This window comes from Oryza glaberrima, chromosome 1, assembly GCF_000147395.1.
Source record: "Oryza glaberrima chromosome 1, OglaRS2, whole genome shotgun sequence".
NCBI classification, from domain to species: Eukaryota; Viridiplantae; Streptophyta; class Magnoliopsida; order Poales; family Poaceae; genus Oryza; species Oryza glaberrima.
In genome coordinates this window covers 10,239,681-10,259,791 of record NC_068326.1, presented here as the reverse complement: position 1 = coordinate 10,259,791, position 20,111 = coordinate 10,239,681, and the positions used below count along the sequence as shown (strand labels likewise).

The window sequence follows — 20,111 nt, the reverse complement described above, 5'->3', positions numbered from 1 at the left end:
CCCGATGCGTATGCCAAGGTGCAACTGCAAGTGGTCCACGAAGGGTTTGAGTCCTACGACATTGACTTCCCGACTGCAGATGGTGTATCCGTACTTGGGGATGCGGTCGATCTTGTAATTCTCTGGCACAAGAATGACATATCCTTTGGATTGGGCACTGACGCCACTCAAAAACCTGTGGTGCCTAAACCAGGGTTGGGAAAACCTTCGAGACTTCCTAAGAGGAAGGTGACTAATAAGGCGGAGGAACCTGAGATGCAAAAGGAAAATCCAGTGCCGGAAGTGCCACCGGAGATTGCATTGCCGGAAGCAGCCATGGAGATTGCACCGCCGGAGGCAGCCATGGAGATTCCAGTGTCGGATGTGCCCATGGAGATTACAGTGGCAGAACCAGAGGTGCAATTTGTGGCATCAGTCGGGTCAGAAATAGAAGAAGTACTAGGATTGGAATGGGATGGTACAGAGCCAGAAATATTTGAAGACCCTTCTCTTGCGAAAGACCCCGAGGTGCAAGAGACCACGGTCCCTGAGAAGGCCACTACCAGTTCTGAGGTGCCACGAGTGCTTAGGAGCCACGACTCCAAGTCCAAAGATGAGAACAAGGAGAAGTTCATGGTAACCGTCTTCAGAGGGGGTAAGGAACGTGCCAAGCTTAGAGATGACGACCACCAGAAGGCTGCTGAACTAGCCAGGCCAACATACTTCGCAACCGATGATTGCCCGGAAAAGTACAAACATGGGAAAGCATTCTTGCTGGAATGGGCACTGAAAGAAGGACCATGGGAGATGAGAAGGTTACATACCTTCTACATGGAGGCCAGCAAGAAAGACTTGGGCAATATAATAGCTCGATCACCGGCAGATTGTTTCGGCGAAGAAAGTTACGTATGGCTAGATTTCTCATATCTCCACGCCATATATCGCGGGATAAGATGGACGTCAACTACGTCGATGTTTGGTGCATGTGAGCATGAGTTTTAATTAATTAGATGAAAAATATGTACAATACAAATCCATGTGATTGTTACTAACAAACTTCTTCTGTAGGATGCAATACATGGATGCTAAGAAGAAAAAAGAACCCATCGGCTTCTTGGATCCAACTCGGATCTGCCAAACACAGCATACGGTGAGGCTAGCACCAGGGTCTGACTAGCTGAAGGGCAAGAATCCAAAAGAGATAGCAGAATACAAGAAGGGCTTGCACAAGGAGAAATTGATTACTATCGCACAGTACATTGGACAAGCCTTCTTGCACTTTCAAAATAAGAGAGTCGTTATGGCCGCTTATAATTTTAAGTAAGTCCGGTACATTTATCTTGTACACATATGTCTTATTTTAGCTGGTACTAACTAACTATACTGTTGTTAATATGTAGCGATCATTATATCTGTTTACTCATCCACCCTAAAGACGGAACCGTGGTAGTCTTGGACCCTCTCGATTACAGTCACAAGCAATACAAAGAATTTCTAACAATCTTACAGTAGTAAGTGATTATGACTCTTGCATTTGTATATGAATGTATTATAAATAAATATCCTCCTTACTGTGAAACGGTACGACATCCATACAGTGCATACCAATACTACAAGTTCAAGGGTGGAGAACAGACCCGAACACGGGAGAAGCTGCTAGTACGTACCTATTGGCCGGTAATACTCCACTCACTTAATGTATTCCAATTGATTCACTAATTGCAAATTTTAACTACTTTTTTCTATGATATGTCCTGAAGTGTCACAAGCAACCGCGAGGAACGGTCCTTTGCGGGTATTATGCGTGCGAATTCCTTAGGGTTAATGGACGGTACAGGACTAATGCGGAGGATGTAAGTCTCTATACTATGTACTAGACAGCTTCACATATTTATGATACTAATATATTGATTAACTTCAATGCATGCAGTTGCCAAGATTAGAAATGTCGAACAAGCTTTGACGATACAGGTATCACAAATGTCCAGCGTGATCTGTGCCACTTCATCCACCATAAGTGCTGTCATGTGAAAGGAGATTTCTTTGACCCAGAGGGTGCCCTAGCGGCAAGTGACAAATTCAAGGATCTTCGGGAGTGGAACACTGCTATGCCATAATGTAACTAGATGACGTTATTTGAAGTGACAATGTAAAAAAATATTGTAATATATATATTTTGGCAACACTTTTGAGTTATGCAATATATGTAGATTTCTCAGTACCAAATGCTTGATAATCTTCCAAAATATGTACATAATAATCTACCTGCAAGAATTTCTATTAAATAATTTAAAAGTAATTTACGGGCAAATTATTATTAAATTTCAATATTTTCTACCTATCTTCACAGGCGGAAGTTTTTTTTTGCAGGCGACCGATTCCTATTTTCGCAGGCGGACCAGACTAGCCAACGTCCGCCTGCGAAAATTATCTTCGCAGACGGACGGCCGCCCCGCCTGCGAAGATCGGTGATCTTCACAGTCGTTGGCTTACAGGCGGACGGTCGCCCCGCCTACGAAGACCCTTTTCGGCCGCTTGTGATAATGCTTTTCCTTGTAGTGCATGAAGGTAGTGATGAGCCCATTGCAGTCTCCTAGCACGACGCATAGATGATGGCTGCAAAGAAGCCGCCACCACCTTCTCCGTCCAGATCGCCGTTGTCGCATCTCACACTCATGTTGGCATCTCGCTCTCGATAAAGCCGCAAATCTAGTCTCCTCCTCGGTCTCCGCCGCAAGGAGGCTGCAGATCCCAAACTCAAGGAGGCAGCCGCTGGCGCGCTTCTCTTCCTCGGCTTATAGCTCAATGAGACGGTAGGTTGCTGTCGCAGCTCCTTTTGTGCGAGCAACCAGCACTGCGACAATGTTTGCTGTGAAGAGGTCCAGGAGGAGGCCCGGTAGGGCCAGCCACTACCGTCATCGCAAGCTTCAGCTATGGCAGGGAGGGGGAAATGAGAGAAAGAGATAGAGAGAGGGGAAAGGGGAGAGTATGATAGGTGGGGCCTACCTATCTTTTAGAAAAAAAAAATGTTGATTGCACTGCCGCGTAGGACCAAAATCACTCCGGATTGAATAGGGGCAAGGAGGGATTATTTGTCCGGTTTAAATAGTTGATGGTGCAAAATTTCTGGTATTTGTGTTCAGGGAGATAATTCGGCTAACCACAATAATTTAGGTATTTGTGTTGAAGGAGATAATTCGGCCAACCACAATAATTTAGGGGTAATTCAAACTTTTTCATTAGAAAAAACTGGATGGCAAAGTGGTTCAAAATGATTTTTTTCTCACTTTTCTTTCTTAACCTATTGCAACACATAGGTATTTTGCTAGTACATTAAAAAACCGGAAGAGAACCCAAAGAAAAACCAAGTAAAAAGGAAAAAATACAGGGGAAAAACTAGGAAAAAACCGCATAAAAATGAAAAAAACCGGAAGGTACGTGTGTGCTCTCCCACCGCCCTCCTCTCCGCACGCGCCACGTGGTTGCGCCGCACGGGAGGGAGGGCGCGCGACTGACCACTAATTAGCGGTTTCGCACCGAGGCGGTAGAGCTCAAGAAGTGCATGCCGCCGGAGTTCGAGCAGGGTTTGAAATTCCGGATGGTGTCGATAATATATGAGAGAATCCATTATATACCACTGACTTTATCGCACGTCTACGATTTGCCACTGACTTTATCATGTTCTACAATATGCCATCGACTTTTGCTTAACTTCTACAATTTACCATCGCCGTCCGGTTAGTCTCCGTTAGTACTGTACAAATTTGTCGAAATGACCAAAATACCCCTGGGAGAAAAGGTTTCAAAATTTGGATAAAAATTATGAAATATCATATTTCAAGTTTTTGGTCAAATTTTGGATGTTTACAATCTTATGTTTATAATATAATATTTTGATAATTTTATCCAAATTTTGGAAGTTTTTGTCATAGGGGTATTTTGGTCATTTCGACAAATTTGTACAGTACTAACGGTGGCTAATCGGATGGTGATGGTAAATCGTAAAAGTTAAGCAAAAGTCGATGGCATATTGTAGAACGTGACAAAATCAGTGGCAAATCGTAGACGTGCGACAAAGTCAGTGGCATATAATGGATTATCTCATAATATATATATATATGTGCCGGTCAAATATTTTGGTCAACAGGTTAGAATCGGTCAAAATCCATATTTCCTCTTCCCCAAACCCCAATCTTCTGTTTCAGCCCCTTTCCCTCCCCATCCCCATCTCTCTGGCGACTGTGGCGCGGCAGCTGCCCGGAGACCTCGATGCTGGTTGGAGCTGCGGCCTGCGGCGCAGCGCTTCTCCGGTGAAGTTGATAACAGCAGCTCTCTGGCGACGCCAGCGTACTTGCAGCTCTCCTGTGGCTGGAGCGGAAGTTCCACGGTTTCGTGCTCGACGGCAGCAGCAGCGACCGAGCGACGTGCGGTGGCTCCACGGCTCTCTGCGCACGGCGTCGATGGTTGAAGACATAGGTGGCGGAGGCTCAAGCAGCTGGGAAAATTTTCTTCCCATGCTGTTCAACTCACCGATTAAATTCATCGTTGCTCTCGTAGTCTCGTGCTGGCGATATGCTAATCTCTGTTGGTAAAATTTCCTCAAATTTGTACGTCAACCACGCCGGCCTCAGATCCGTCGTGGAGGGGCTCGTCGCCGGTTGCGCGCCAACCATGTGGTCAAGAAGGCCTTGCTAGTTTAATCCTCAAGATATCTTTTTAAGATAATGAAATCCTTAAAATATATTAATAAGATACTACGATGATGTGGAAAAATATCTTGATCATGTCAATCAGTCAATAAGCTATACTCACCTCGCGGAAGATCTAAATAATAGACACCCCATTTCACACCATAAGACTTCCGGACACAAAGCTACCTGGGTAGCTATGGCTGATAACCTTAGAAAAATAAATAAAGCACTAAAAATAATTTAATTTATGACCAAACTTTTCATTTAAAATGCTGGAAGAGACCACAATGAAAAAAAAAACCCTAAAATTGAGCTTTAAAAAATAAATTTTGGTTGCACCGGATAAGCTACAAGCAGACGATAAGAGGTTATAGTTGAATATCTTAGAAATAACTTTGGAGAATAGGAAATAGTTAGTGATATGCAGATGCTTCTTGTGAATGTAAGAAGATAATCATTGTATTAATTATGGGGAGATAAAAATAGACTCAATAAATTCACATGTAAGGCTAATACACAAAAAGATTAAAGAAAGCATAGACCTTATAAAAACAATCAGAGAGAGAGTAGCTCACTAAACAAATGAAGTCCGAACAAATGAATTTATAAATATAGACAAAATAATAGGCAAACATTTTAGTACAGGTAAACTTACCTTTTTCAAGTCCTCGGCCTATCTAACAGTCCAGCTGGGTACGCAGTGTGGACAAAGATTACTCACAACCCTTGAGTTGAGCCATTACATGAAACTACTAATAACAGCCTTTTCAGGTCTCCCCAAGATATATATTACCTAACGATTATACATTTTGATTTGGTACGATGCCATATACACATGATCTGGCAAAACAATGAGGCAATTACTTTACCCTGAACTGAATAACACTGACCTGCTGAAAGATTGATCATAGCTAGACACAATCACCACCAAATACCATGTCCTACTATTACTGCCTAAATGGCCAATTTTCTCAAGAGGCGGCATTGCTCAAAAATGAATTCATGGTCCAATTGTGCCAGTGTCGAAGTAGAGCGTCGTCCCGGACGATCCACCCGCCACGCCCTCCATGAGGGCGAACCGCATCCCGTCCGATGGCTTCCAGTGCCTCTTCCTCTGGTTGATGAACCAATTGTTGATCTGCTTTGGGTCAAGACCTGTCCTCGCTGCAAGCCTCAGCTTATCTTCTTCCTGTCAATCAGCACCACAACGTCAGACAATATATACTAACATAATGTACCACAAAATTTCAGTTACAGAAAAGAAGGGATGCAAGTGGGGCAGACAAGCGGGCTTTTCTTGCCCGCTTATCACAATTTTAGTTGATATTTTCTTCTAAATTTTGTACTAGCAAGTAGAAAATGAACTGTAATGCGGGTTTTTATACAGGTAGCGGGATTGCCCACTTCCATCTCTACAGAAAAGGAAACACAGTGATCATATTACCGTGGGATATGGCCAGCGGTAGTGTGTGTTCCACCATTCAAGCAGTGCCGACCGTGCGTCCTTTGGTAGCTTCCCTTTCTTCCGCTTCTTCAGGAACTCGGACCGGAGCCGGCTGAGGCAGCCACTGTACTTCTTCAGAAGCATTTCCTTGAGTTCGTGGTCAGCTAAGCGGGAGCTTTGCTCTTGCCCTATATCTAGCATATCAGTCTCCCCCGAGCACTGGTCTTCGTCGGAGGACCCCACCATTTCATCTGCCATGAAATTATAAATGAGCGAGTGAGGGATAACCATTTTGCATGACATTCCTGAGAAATATGCTTACAGAGTAAATGGGAAAAACTAAAACTAGAAAATATGGGTCATGATTCACAATTAATAGTGTTGGGCGCACCAAGTTACAATTCACAATATATATAGAAATCAATTCCATAGATGGAGATATCAATAATTCAAAAAAACAAGTATCAAGCTATATTAGAGAAAATTAATGCCATATGCCCATATCCTTCAGAATTGAGCAGCAAAAATTAGCATGCTTGTAGTCCCAAATTCCCATCGTCAGAAGCCCAGAACATGATTCCAAGGAAGAAAAACAGGGCCAAATTCTAGACTGGCAGGGATGAATTTGAGCATCTTGATTGATGTTCTTTCAAAACAAGTAATATATATATTGCAAAGTATTTCCATGCCATTAGTTCACCAAAGAAATGTATTAGAACATAAAAAAGGAGAAAATTCTACGTAACTTCTACAGAAGCAGAACTGTAATAAAAACACTAAGTTAATTATTTTTTAAATTTTGGACAATACTAGCAAGATGGGGACAAAAACAAAACCAAAGCCATGTTAAACAATCAATTTGCAGATGTATAAAATACCATCTTTTTTGTTAAACTGAAAGTGTAGTGTATGTAATATTACAAATCAAGAGAGTTTCTTTTGTTATACAGTATTAGTATCTTGTGTTAGCTCAACAATCATAGATCGACTCAAGAAGTTCTCATGAGGTCAACAATGCATGGAAGGTTTATTTAACAGATAGGCAAAATCCCTATGGTATAAGTTAATTAAGAACCCTTTTCTCACTATAGTCTTTTGGAGAAATGTTTCAGTGTACTAGTAAGGACAATGACTTTTAAGGAAATGCAATCCGAGTTCCCCTTGTCTCACATGTCATTATATTTATAAAGCCATCAACTTATGTACATTTGAAACTTACATTTTTAAGAAATACCAAGTGCCTCTATCCCTATAACCCAATTACAATTAGATTCTCAAAACAGTTCCTTGTTTTGGCAGCATGCGACATTACGGCTAGTAAGGCAAAAGGTAATGATAAATTCAAAGTTCACCTTTTCAAATAGTGAAAGCCGAATTTCACAATAAAAAGTAGGTGATGAAAATTGCCATACATGTTTCACACGAAACCAACATAGGCTCCAACAACAGTCAAACATAATCTGTATTCATATTCAAGTCTCCGCAATATTAACATTTTTTACCATCCAAGAAAAGTTCCCATTTGCAATGTCTTCACAGCTATATTATTCCAAACCATACCTTCCTATATAATATTGTGAGGTCTGCCTGCAGCAGACATACATCATGTTTTTTTTGGAAACAACAGACATACATCATGGAGCTATCACTTGTGGTGGACCTACTTTGGAGGTACATATATATATTCTCTTGGCAGAACTAAGGCTTTGCCTTTTTCCTTCTTTGCCAGACTATCAATGCTGCCAACTTGACACGACAGAAACCATCAAGTAATTGCCCCCAGGCAGTTTTGCACGGAGCTAGATAATTCATGTAGAGTAAACTCTGAAATTTTATTTCTACAGGTACCATTATATGTAGAAGTCTATTTGGATTTCATATACAACTCTTAGGTTATATTTTCTATAAGGTCTGGTTTCATATAGAACTCTTAGATTCTATTTTTATAGGCTTAGATTTCATATACAACTCTTAACTTCTATTTCTATAGATACAATTGAATTTTGTATACAACAATATCAATCAACCTATACCGTTATAATCCGGACCCACTATGATGTAACGGTTAATATCTTTTTCTTTTTCTCTGATTAATGTAAGAATTTCTAGCCTCTAGGGCGAACGTGGTGTCTCCTATTAAGGCTGATAATATAATAGATTAAGAGCAGAAAAAGTGTGTAGCGAGCGACCACGCATAACACAAGTCAAGGACCGTATTATCACTAGCGTTTTGTGAATAAAATCAGTTCATAAATTATACACAAACAAAAACTTTTTGCAAGCTAACATGAAACACCTTCAGAAGCAGTTTGGCACATAAAGCATAATGAATAGGTAATTCCTGATATATGTCCATAAGCAATAATACAACTTTTGGATGTGAAGGGGCAGACCCTCCCTTGTGGCATGCTGTGGCAGCTGCCATAGCTACACTACTGCATAGATAGCCTATATACTCCTTCATATCCGAGCTGCCTAGGACCCCAAGCAGCCATTCATGGATTGGTGAGGGTGGTAACAGCGCTAAGATGAGGAGCTAACTTGCTGCAATGCCGCTTTACTACTTAAGGGGAAATTTGGTTCTTTACTTTACTTTACTAATCTGCTTCAAAATTTAGATTATATGTTAATTAAGTGATTAATTGGCTTGGTAAGGAGGGATTGAAGAAATTTTACTCATATTTTACTGTGCCATATCTAAAATTTTAGATTGGGCCCGCCACTTGTGCCAAAAGATCATTGTAGTCTCACTAAGCTCACTTCAAAGATGAAACTCAGAAAATGAGATATCCATGGATAGAAATGGTAATAATGGGCTCGATATCCAATCATCCCCAGCTGTGATTTTTTTCTTCTCATAGTGGGAATGCCTAGCTGTTAGGAACTAGCTCCCCTTCTGGCCAGGGCCCAGCGACATGTGGGGGACCTAAGAAAGTTTGTATATAAGTGTAAACCCTAAGTCCATCTTCCTGTTATTTCGTCAACTGTACTGCTTTTGCAATATTGCTACATAAACACTATTACTCTGCTAAATATAACAATCATCTTTTCTGTATGAATATATGAAAGGCATACAGGAAATTATGCTATCTACCATATTAATTACTGTGCAAAACTCCAAACTACTTAAAAATGCGGCTGGAATTATAAGGAATTCTTCCAAAAATCCAGAAATCCAGTTTGCATATGCTAGAATAATCCAGAATAACAGGCAAACTATCGGCATATTGATCTTTAATTTCACTTGCCTTTTGGAATCTCTGTATACTCAGTTCAACAATTTTTTTTTAAAAAAATAGAAAAACAGAGAACTGCACAATCTTGTCAAATCAAAATATGGAATTATTGTCTTCTTATATAATACTTTCCCCGTCCCAAAATAGTTCTCTTTATAGTTTAAAATTTATCCCACACTAGTTGTCACTTAAGAGTACAAGTTGTCCCATCAATCACATCCAATTCAAATTTCTACCCATCCTATCCTCGCCATCCTCCTACTTTCATTCAAATAAGAGACATTATAGTCTTCTCTTCCCAAACCTTGATTTATGCTAAACAATCTAGAACAACAAGTGAATTAATATGAAGCATTCAGATATCAATTATAAAAATCCAATGTTCCTACTATAACTTTTTTATTTTAACACTGATCGCTATATTGCTCTATTGTTACTATCAGGCCTTATTAAAAAGATTTACCTTGAAAGCAAGGTTGACAATTTGCAATTCAGTAGTGCTCAATCAGTAGTAGTGATAAAAAACAACTTCATGGGTAAATAATTCATCTTTCACAATCCAATAAAATCTTATTTTGCAATTTGCAGAAAAAGTTTTCAACATCAAGGAAGAGATAGGTCTATCGTTACTTTAGAAAATAACCCCTTAATTAAATATATCCCTTAATATATACTAAGGCCCTGTTTAGATTCCAACTTTTTTCTTCAAACTTCCAACTTTTCCGTCACATCGAACTTTCCTACACACACAAACTTCCAACTTTTCCGTCACATCGTTCCAATTTCTTCAAACTTTCAATTTTGGTGTGAAACTAAACACAGCCTAAGGCATTGTACGATATCACTACTAATCTGTTGGTAACATAAATTTCTACTCCTACATGCCTAGCTACCATACCCCCTCAAAACGTCCCATCAGTGTTCATCTCTTCAAATCATCCGATATGACAGGAATAACCACAGTTATCTCCATAAAATAGTGAATCTGGATGGCTAGCAAACATAAGCACTACATTTCCTATAGCCAAAGATTTGTGAAAACTACTATATTATGCTTTCAATTAGCATCCGTAAAAAAACAAGCGATCCAATCCCACACCTCCATCGTGTTGAGAAGAAAAGAAAACAAGTTTGTACTAGTACTACTGCAACAATATTTTTACACAACAAAAAAAATGTAGAGAAAACAAAACTCACCACCAGAAATTACCACTACCGTAGTGAGATATTGATACGTCTTGTCAAAGTACAGCAACCGAATCCGGCAAGAGATCTCCTAACCACGGACCCTAATAAAAAAACTTAGTTTTACAGTTTTTTTTTTTCACTCACTGCTCAGTACACAACCGCTGGTTGTAACCGGCAGGTGGCTACCATAGCCATAGCTTGCAGGGCAAGAGCAAAGATTCTCACTTTTGTCAAAGCAAGCTCAGGTTCCATCAACCAGCCTACTAGCTACGAAAGGCTATAGCTAGCCACACAAACACTTGGGTGTTTAGATAAGCGGGTAAAGTTTTTGCGTGTGAGATCGGGTATTATATAGAGTGTCGTATGGGTGTTCGAACACTAATAAAAAAACTAATTACAAAATCCATCGGTAAACAAAACCACGAGATGAATTTATTAAGCCTAATTAATCCATCATTAGCAAATGTTTACTGCAGCATCACATTGTCAATTTATGGAGTAATTAGGTTTAAAAGATTCATCTCGCAAATTAGTCCAATCTATACAATTATTTATTTTTTTAGCATATATTTAATTCTTCATGTAGGTGTTTAAATGTTCGATGTGACAGTGGGATCTAAACTGGGCCAGGAGACACACGCAAGGCAAGGGAGGGAGTGTTTAGTTCACCCCAAAATTGAAAGTTTGGTTGAAATTGGAATAATGTGATGGAAAAGTTAGAAGTTTATGTGTGTAGGAAAGTTTTAATGTGATGGAAAAGTTGGAAGTTCGAAGAAAAAAGTTTATAACTCAGCATCGGCCGGAGTTGATGAGATATGGCTATGTGTATGCAGAATTGCAGAGAGAAAAAAAAAAAAGAGAGAAAGAAGCCTACAAACCTTGGACAAAACCCTACACAAGCAACTTCCCAATGGTTTTACTCCACCCTTCCCTCTCCCTCTGACACTCCTGCTCCCCATTTGCATGGACACGATTTGACCTCTCACAAGAACACCATTGTTACACGCACACGGTTTCTCTCCATTCTCCCAACAGCAACAAAGCTACTACTAGCATACACACACAATGCGATGTATACCCAAAAAAAAAAAAGAAAAGAAAACAAGAAGCGCAGTACTACTACTGCCATGTATGCATGCAAATGTAGTGAATATGTTGGTTACCGGAGTGCGTGGCGGTGGTGGCCGGCGGCGAGGTGGCGCCGCTGCAGAGGTTGCTGAGCTGCGTCTGGATGCTGCTGAGGAAAGACGCCGCCTCGTCGAACGGCCGGGACAGCTCCTCCTTGTAGCGCACCAGCACCCGGCAGTACGCCTCCTGTGTGATTAACAAACAACACACACGCGCGCATGTGCACATGTAATAATAATAATCAATCAAGCAACGGATTGGGCTGGGTGAGAGAAATCTAGTCTAGTCGTCGCCGGTCACCACAGAAATCACACGGCGAATTTAATTGTCATCACATCGCTGCGACAGGGTGTGTCAAAGGGTTCGAACCATGAACTCGTCGAGCTCGGGGTCGACGCCGATCTGCCCGGCGCCGCCGCCGCCGCCGCCGGCGCGCCTCTCCCGGCCTATCTCCTCCAGCAGCGACGCCACCTCCGGAGGCGCTCCCACCTCAAACCACCAAGAAACACAACCATGAATTAGACGCATATATACAGTGTCACAAATTAACAAGTATTCTTCTTCTTTTGCCCAATTCTTGGCATGCACAAGGTACAACCACCAAGATCGATCTCACGTAGGAAGAGCATAAACTAGCTTAGCCATACCTTGCGACACTCGATGTAGGCGGAGAGGAGGGTCGGGTAGCGCGGGTGACCGGCGATCTGAGCCTTCATGAGCTCCGTCAGATCCGACGACGACGACCCGCCGCCGCCGCCGACGACGACGCCCACGCCAGACGCCTCGCTCGCCGCGCCGCCGACCCGCGAGATCCCCGGGTGGATGCTGTACAGATCCTCCATCTACGTACCAGCAGCAGCAGCAGCAGCAGCTCACCACCTATGTTGCTGCATCACAATTCACAACTATAGACGATCACTATGCCCGCACAAGCGGTAATCTAGTACCACTGTAGCGAGCCTGTGTTACTCACTGGTGTTCTTGTTCTTGCTACATACGGGGGCAGGCAGGGAGGCAGAGGCTCATGGGGGAATTCAGCAGCTGCTTGCACTGCAGCTAGATGTAAGCTGGAGAGAACTAGAGAAGGCGTGTGCAGGTGCAGCAGCTTCAGCTTGTGATATCTGCAGGGGAAAGAGAGAGAGTGTGATTGGGAAAGAGCAGGTAGAGACTAGAGTATATTATATTATTATTATATGTGGAAAAGAAGAAGAAATTAAAGAAAGATTGGGGTTAGGGGGCTAGGGGCTGAGGTAATTGACTGGTATATATTTTTCTTGGGAGAGAGTTTGGGAGCATTGTTAAATTATTGTCTTATGGGTTTATTAATTTGCATGGTTGGACTATTGTGTGTGTGAGCTGGTGATTCTTATTTATTTTTTCTCTCTGAAGGTAGCTGGTGGTGTTTGGAGGTATGCAGATCTAGAAGGATGGAGTTGATCATCCCCTGAATTTAATATAGTTTTCTCCCATGTGTTATCCTTCCAACATATTTTTTTTACTTACAAGATAATATAATTAGTTTTCTAACCATAAAGTTATCGGGTACTAAAATATTGGAGATGTGATCTATCCCATGACTAACTATAAATTTGCCTTAAATAGCAATAGGCTACATAATTCTATTTTAAGGGAATTATTGGTTTGGAGTACACCTCAAGAAGTTAGTACACGAAGAGGAAATTGCATGTTGCACACTACCAAAATGGATTCAATACTTGGGGTTTTGTTGAAAATAGCATGGTCCACCTTGTTTTAAAAAAAAAAATCAGTGTCGTCACCACAAGTACAGGATAGTGAGCACATTACATTTATCAATGAAAAGGACCGTCTGGTGAAAGCATGCAGAGTGCTTTTGTAAAAAAAAAATAATATGTGGTAAATGTAGGATCGAATCACAATAACTAAGGGGGTGAATAGTTGGTATACCCAAAAACCAAAAACTTTTAGAGGAAATAAAAGTCACCCTCGAATTCGATGGATTGTGGTCTGACCGAGATTGATCTGCCGGTCTGACCAAGTGGATGCCGCCGGTCTGACCGGTGTTGAATCTCCGGTCTGACCGCTGAAGTCGCCTGCCGCGCCTGTCGCCGCCGCCGGTCTGACCGCCGTGCTCCCGCCGGTCTGACCACCGCTTGCCGCCGGTCTGACCGCTGGTGAGTTGCCGGTTAGACCGCCGAAACCCGGTGAAACACAAATCGAAGAACTCTTAAAGTAGATGACGACTTTATTGATTCTCTGTGTGTTTACAAAGTGCACCAACAGCACTCCTTACAAAAATTTCGACTAAACTTGAAACCCTGACTCAAAACTCAACTCAATTGCTCTCTAAAGCGATACCGGGAAGCCTCACGCTCCCCTTCTATTTATACCTGAGGTAGGCAGCCTAAAGCCACGAACCAAACTCATACTAGGAGTCCTTAAACACCTTAAGAAACTCTCTAGTACAAGAAACAAACTTTACATAACCAATCATACCAAATTTGGACTCCTTCCAAATTCGACTCCGCATCCCATACGCACACAATACCTCCATCGTATGCCATATGGAATCTCCATCAACCACGTGCATCAACTCTAGCCTAAGTATCCCGCATGATCTCTGACCACCATGGACGTCGTCTTATCCCCAAGCCGACTCTCGGTCTATCACCGCAAATACTCTCCCGAGGCATCGAGTCACCTACACATGAAATAAACAAAGAAACCATATTCCGAGACCAAGCTATCTCCAACTTGACTCATTAGTAGCAAACAATAGTATTATATACGTATAGTATCCATCTAGAAGTCATAATCATGAAATAATCACGGATATCCAAACAAACAACCCGAAACCGAAACCGACACAGCGTCGGCCGGTCAGACCGTGGGCTGGCCGGTCTAACCGCTCGATCACCGCCGGTCTGACCGGCATACACAGCCCAGTCTGACCGGTCACATGAAATAATGAACCCGCGATTCACCTGTAAATCCAATCATCTCCAAAACCACTTCGTGAATAAATTCCAAATAACAAAACCAATAATCTCCAATGCCCAATTGTTCATCACAGAATAATAATCAAAAACACCTTTGATTTTACAATCTCCCCCTTGATAAACACATTGGCAAACTCATAAAAATGTTTTGGTGTTTGGAAAAATAAAAACAAAAGTGGTAAAAAGCACACTTCGTACAAACGTACACATCGTGCTCAAAAATCCAAAAGAAAACTTCTCCCCCTTTTTAAAAGAAAGAACCTTGCTTCTCAAAACTCATCTCTTCTCCCCCTTTTAACAATGATTTCATCAAGCATAGGAATTATGTTTATTAACGTTCAAGAGCTTAGCATACATATAGCATATCATGTCATGTGTTGCAATAAAAAGAAGATAAACCCATCTATAACATCACAAGCATGCATTAAAGTATAACCATGAACCAAAGATTTTACAATTAAGCTTGAATCAACAATCGAAATTCATGATTTCATACGATTTATAATGCAACATCTTAACAAGCACATAGGTTGAAGAATAAACACTAAACACATATACCTATTGCATTTATCATTCTTTCTCAAATAACCTTTAGCACAAAATAACCAATAGAATTTTTTAACCTTTTCTTTCTAGAGCATTTTTGCTCATATTTTTCTCTTTTATTCCGAGTACGTCCCTGTCGTCAAGACTGTTTCCAGGGATTCGGCACCCATAATTTTGCTCACATCGAATACGTCCTTGTCGTCAAGACTGTTTCCAAGGATTCGGTATTCATTTTTTTTCATATTTCTTATTCTCTTTTTCACAAAGAGCAATTAAAACTATTTGAGGAATAACAAGTCAATAAAGCATATATATAGAGCATTTATACATCAAACCATATGCTAACATCAACATTGCATATTTTCTTAATTCAAATAGAATTTAAATGTCATGCATCATCTCCCTTAAAAGCAAAATCTAAATCTCATGAAAAGACTAGAATACATACAAGCTATGCTAGAGACAAATAAACCTTCAAAGTATTGCTAGCATGCACAAGAAAATACCATATTATTGCTTTCATTGTCATATTATTGCTTGATAAAACCATGAGGTACAAACTCCCCCTAAAACCATGCCAAAAGGATGAATTATGCCCAATTCACCACGAAAAAAAGCAAAGCGATTAGAATCTAAAGGTTTAGTGAAAATATCAGCAATTTGCAACTTGGTGTCTAAAAACTGCAATTCAACATCTCCATTCTCAACATGATCCCTCAAAAAGTGAAAGCGAATATCAATGTGCTTTGTGCGTGAGTATTGAACATGATTCTTAGCAATGTTAATAGCACTAGTATTATCACAAAAGAGAGGTACTTTTCTCAAAAGTAAGACCATAATATTTCAAAGTAGATAAAAGCCAAAGAATCTGTGAACAATAACTAGCAGCAGCAACATATTCAGATTCAGCAGTTGATTGAGCAACACCAGATTGTTTCCTAGAAGACCATGCAATCAATGATGTACCAAGAAAATGACATGTTCCACTAGTACTTTTCCTATCAATTCTACAACCACCAAAATTAGCATCGGAATATCCACTTAAGCATATAGAAGATGAAGTAGAATACCAAAAAAGGAAAAACAATGTAAAAAAAATAAGTGCACTAAAACTCTAAATAAGAAATATATAGCATACAAATTTCAAGTTCATATTTAGTTTGTGTCAAGAAAAATGAAAAGCAGAAGTGCCTAGCATATGTAGGCCAAAACTGCATTGACGAAAGAAAAAAAGTAGACAAGGCAAAAGTTCTTTAAAAACAATAATATATACTAGCTTCATCTTGATTCACTACGGTTATTTTGATTTAATAAAATATTGCACACACTATGTACTCTCTTTGAATGTATGAGCTTTCTCCCCTCAGGCCCGCCCCATTCATTCAAAGGAAATTCATAGAAATTTTAGAGAATTTCATCCTATAGGAATTTTTCTTATATGGCCCTTTGAATCAAAGAAAAGAAACCGTTAAAATCCTTTGAAATTCCTATGTAATGCCTCTTCCCATGCAAGTTTTGGAGGAAATTTAACATGAGGTAGAACCTCATGGAAAGAATCATTTGAGTCTTTATCTCTCCTCATATTCCTGTGTTTTTCTTGCGGCCAATCAAACGGTCATTCCTATGTATTTTATATGTTTTGCTATCCTCTGATTTACGCTTACATTCTTGTCAAAATCCTATGTTTTATGTTTTATTTCATTCCTGTGATTTAAAGGGGCCCTTAAAATGTGTTACCTTTTATAATATCACTTTTCACTAATTAAAAGATGCACAAAAGGGATGGCATTATAGGTACTGAAAATACTAAAACCGACACATATAGACCTTTTTTCACCTTTGTGGGCTGAAAAGATGTAGAAACGACAGCTCTGAGCAATTATACATGCTGGTTCTACAGAAAAGCAGGCATATACTATAGGTGTCCTTTTAAAAAAATGATACCTTTAATATAATATAGGTGCTAGTTAATTAAAAGACCGGCACTAGTAAACCGAGTCGAGCCGAACTAGTAGGTGTGACGGAGATACTTTTAGCACCACACCCACAATGAGTACTACTACTCGACCTTCTCCTCTCCTCGTCCTCGTCCTCCTCCTCCTCCTCCTTCTCTCTCTTTCCACCCTTCGCTTCCCCATCCTCCTCTCTTCCTCCGTCCACACCCACCGCGAGATTACTGTCGATCGCCACTGGGATAGAGCATCATCGGAATCTCCCATCCTTCCCTTCCCTATCCTCCTCCTCCTCCTCTCTCTCTCTCTCTCTATCTATCTATCTATCTATCTATCTCTCTCTCTCTATCTCTCTCTATCTATCTCACTCTCTCCCGTCCTTCCATCCCCTTATTCTCCTCTACTTTCTCATCGATCGAAGCCGGTATCACGTGTTAGATCGGCGATGGAGGGCGACCTTGCGGTCGGTTTTGGAGGGGAGGCAGTGAAGAGGTGGATGTGGGTGGGTTGGTAGGTGTTCAACCATGGCCTGGGGGACACAGGATCCGATGGAGGTTCTTGTTGGCAGATCCAGCGGCGGCTTCTCCCATGGGTGGCGATGGCGGCGGTGGCTTCTTGTTGATTTTGTTCATGGATGTTTGTTTTGTTCTTGATTCTACAATTGTGTTCTTGGATGAGGATCTCATGAGTGATTAGGAGCTGCTTTATGCATCAACTCGATTCGAACCGACGCATCGAGCCGCCTTCTATAACATTTGATTTCTCTCATATGTGTCGCTTGCCAGGTGTTGATTGGGAAATCTGACACCTATGTGGGGTTCCAACCAGCACCTGGCCAAGTTTTTGTAGTAGTGTTTGCATGGAACTCGATAACAAATTTTGAACTCTTGATTAATAATTGGCAATAGATGTCCGAGGGGTGAGCTCCACCAGTTTTGGGAACCATGATCCGGGATCGTAGAGGGGCTCTGAGGTGCCTTGGTGTGCTCAGAGTTGCTCAAGTAACATAGGACAGTGTTGGTATTTCTTAAAGTCACGGATAAATTAGCAAGCGCACAAATACCGCCGTAACATTTTACCCAAGAGTATTCCAAGGGTAACATATTTATATTTTTGCAAGTAAGGCGGCAGTGTAAAGATAAAGTTCATATATTCCCTAATCAAGCTATAATTACTTGGCCATAGCTGCAACAGGGGATAATTGATAATATGATAAATGGAGTAGTGTGACACACAGGAGATTCATAAAAACACTAAGAATGACTGACCCCACATCTTTTTCACAAACACTCTTACAAGTCTACATTTTATATAGATCTATAGAAATTCATAAAAATAACATCACTAAGAACTAAAAAAAAATCATAACTCCATCACATCTGGGTGCAACAACGTAAGAGAGCGAGAGAATATGTAACAACATCGGAAAAAAGTGGCTAGGTGAGATCAAAGAGTCTATGCACCGCGGTGCATAGAAAAACCCTAGCCAAAGTTTCCCCTTCACCACCAAATTTGCAATGGATCTCCCAGAGTCCAACGACAACAAGGCAGCCATAGACAAGTTCTAGTGTGACGGGGCACTTCCAAGTTCATGATCGATGGGACACACAGAAGGAGGTACCAATAGTGATCCTACTCTCAAAAAAAAATCATGATCCTTTCTTCTTTCGTCCATGTGGATTCTTGCCTCCTCCCTCGGAATTTCTCACTCTCCTCCTCGACTTCTATGACCTTCACCTCCTTCACTTGAATCCAAACTCGATCGCTTTCCTCGGCATCTTCACCCACCTTCATGAGGCGTACTTAGGAGTGCAGCCGTTTTTGGATCTGTTTAGATATTTTTACAAGGTTAGATTCATGGAGCAGTCAAGGATTACTGGATGTTGTGGTCTTCACCTTAGAGCTGGGATGAGGGACTAGTGCATCCCTTTTAACTGCCCCACCTCCAGAAAGGATTGGAGGAATAAATGGTTTTATCTCCACACAAAGACTCATCTCTCCTTGTCTTTCCCTACCCAGCCGATAGCAAACCAGTCTGATAAAAGCCCTGGGTTTTTTAGTCCTCCGATGATCGAATCCTTAAGACTTTTAATTGCGAAGATCAAAGACCTTTGGGATCGTGGTTTGGCGGGGCACAAGATCGTTGGCAATTTCGTGCGTCGTTGGAACTAACCTCACCAAGCTCATGCTCATCCTGCGTACGAGTACACAGGAAATGAAGACATGACATGAATATCGTCCTGGAGTATATTATCCGTTATCAGTAGTATTTTCAAAATAGAAACTTTTGTTGATTGCTGACGGTGGCAAGGCGAAGAGGAAGCTCATGCACATGGTGACTAGGCGGTTGCAATAGCAGCGAAGACGGGTGTCGTGATGAGCGCTCGGGCACCGTCGATGTCTCCATCGCACACTGAGGTTGAGGCAGCAACGCATGAACTCCACGGAGCAAGGCAGATGGTGAAGAAATGGAGTCATGGCGCGTGAGCTAATCTGATGCCCAAACTGATGCCCTGCCGGCCAAGGTGGAGCCACATCGTCGTCACTAGTGCAGCTGCCTCCGAGTTCATCTCTTTGTGATTTCGCTTCCGTCGCCACCATACGCTCCTCCTTGATGGTTGCCGCCTCCGCCACACACCTCTTCCTCGACACACGTCATCGGCGCCGTCACGCACTCCTCACTGACGACAGTCGCCGTGAGGGCCACAAGGTTGAATTGCCCACGAGCTGTTAAATAATATGCTGAAGGGGAAGGGAAAATGAAGGAATAGGAACAAGAGGATGACATGTGGGCCGTATCACTTTCTAAATTGTTTTTATGCTAATTGGACTGCCACATGTGCACCACGTATGACCAAAACCTTTTCAAAGTGAGTTAGGGGGTAATTTATCCGGTATGAGAAGTTGAGAGTGAAGGATGTCCGATTTTGTGGTTTAAGTTGGTAATACATACTGTTGTGATAGTCAGG

At 41.3% G+C, this 20,111-nt stretch overlaps 1 protein-coding gene across 1 annotated transcript; it reads right to left on the bottom strand.

Annotated features, from left to right (window-relative positions):
• Nucleotides 1-5,420: 5,420 nt before the first annotated feature.
• Nucleotides 5,421-12,828, bottom strand: LOC127756268 (homeobox protein knotted-1-like 1). Its single transcript, XM_052281654.1, has 6 exons — nt 12,640-12,828; nt 12,314-12,553; nt 12,036-12,155; nt 11,702-11,852; nt 6,115-6,365; nt 5,421-5,859 (listed from the first exon to the last, which is right to left on the bottom strand). Exons 2-6 carry the CDS (start codon nt 12,506-12,508, stop codon nt 5,671-5,673), a joined length of 906 nt encoding a protein of 301 aa, XP_052137614.1. The 5' UTR covers nt 12,509-12,553; nt 12,640-12,828; the 3' UTR covers nt 5,421-5,670.
• Between the last annotated feature and the right edge of the window lie 7,283 nt (nt 12,829-20,111).

Bases quoted from the DNA above. Each gene is read 5' to 3' on its own strand.
- LOC127756268 (XM_052281654.1), bottom strand. From the start codon at position 12,508: ATGGAGGATCTGTACAGCATCCACCCGGGGATCTCGCGGGTCGGCGGC. The intron at 12,156-12,313 runs GTATGGCTAAGC...TGGTGGTTTGAG, and splicing joins CCTACATCGAGTGTCGCAAG to GTGGGAGCGCCTCCGGAGGT. The intron at 11,853-12,035 runs GTTCGAACCCTT...TTAATCACACAG, and splicing joins CCGAGCTCGACGAGTTCATG to GAGGCGTACTGCCGGGTGCT.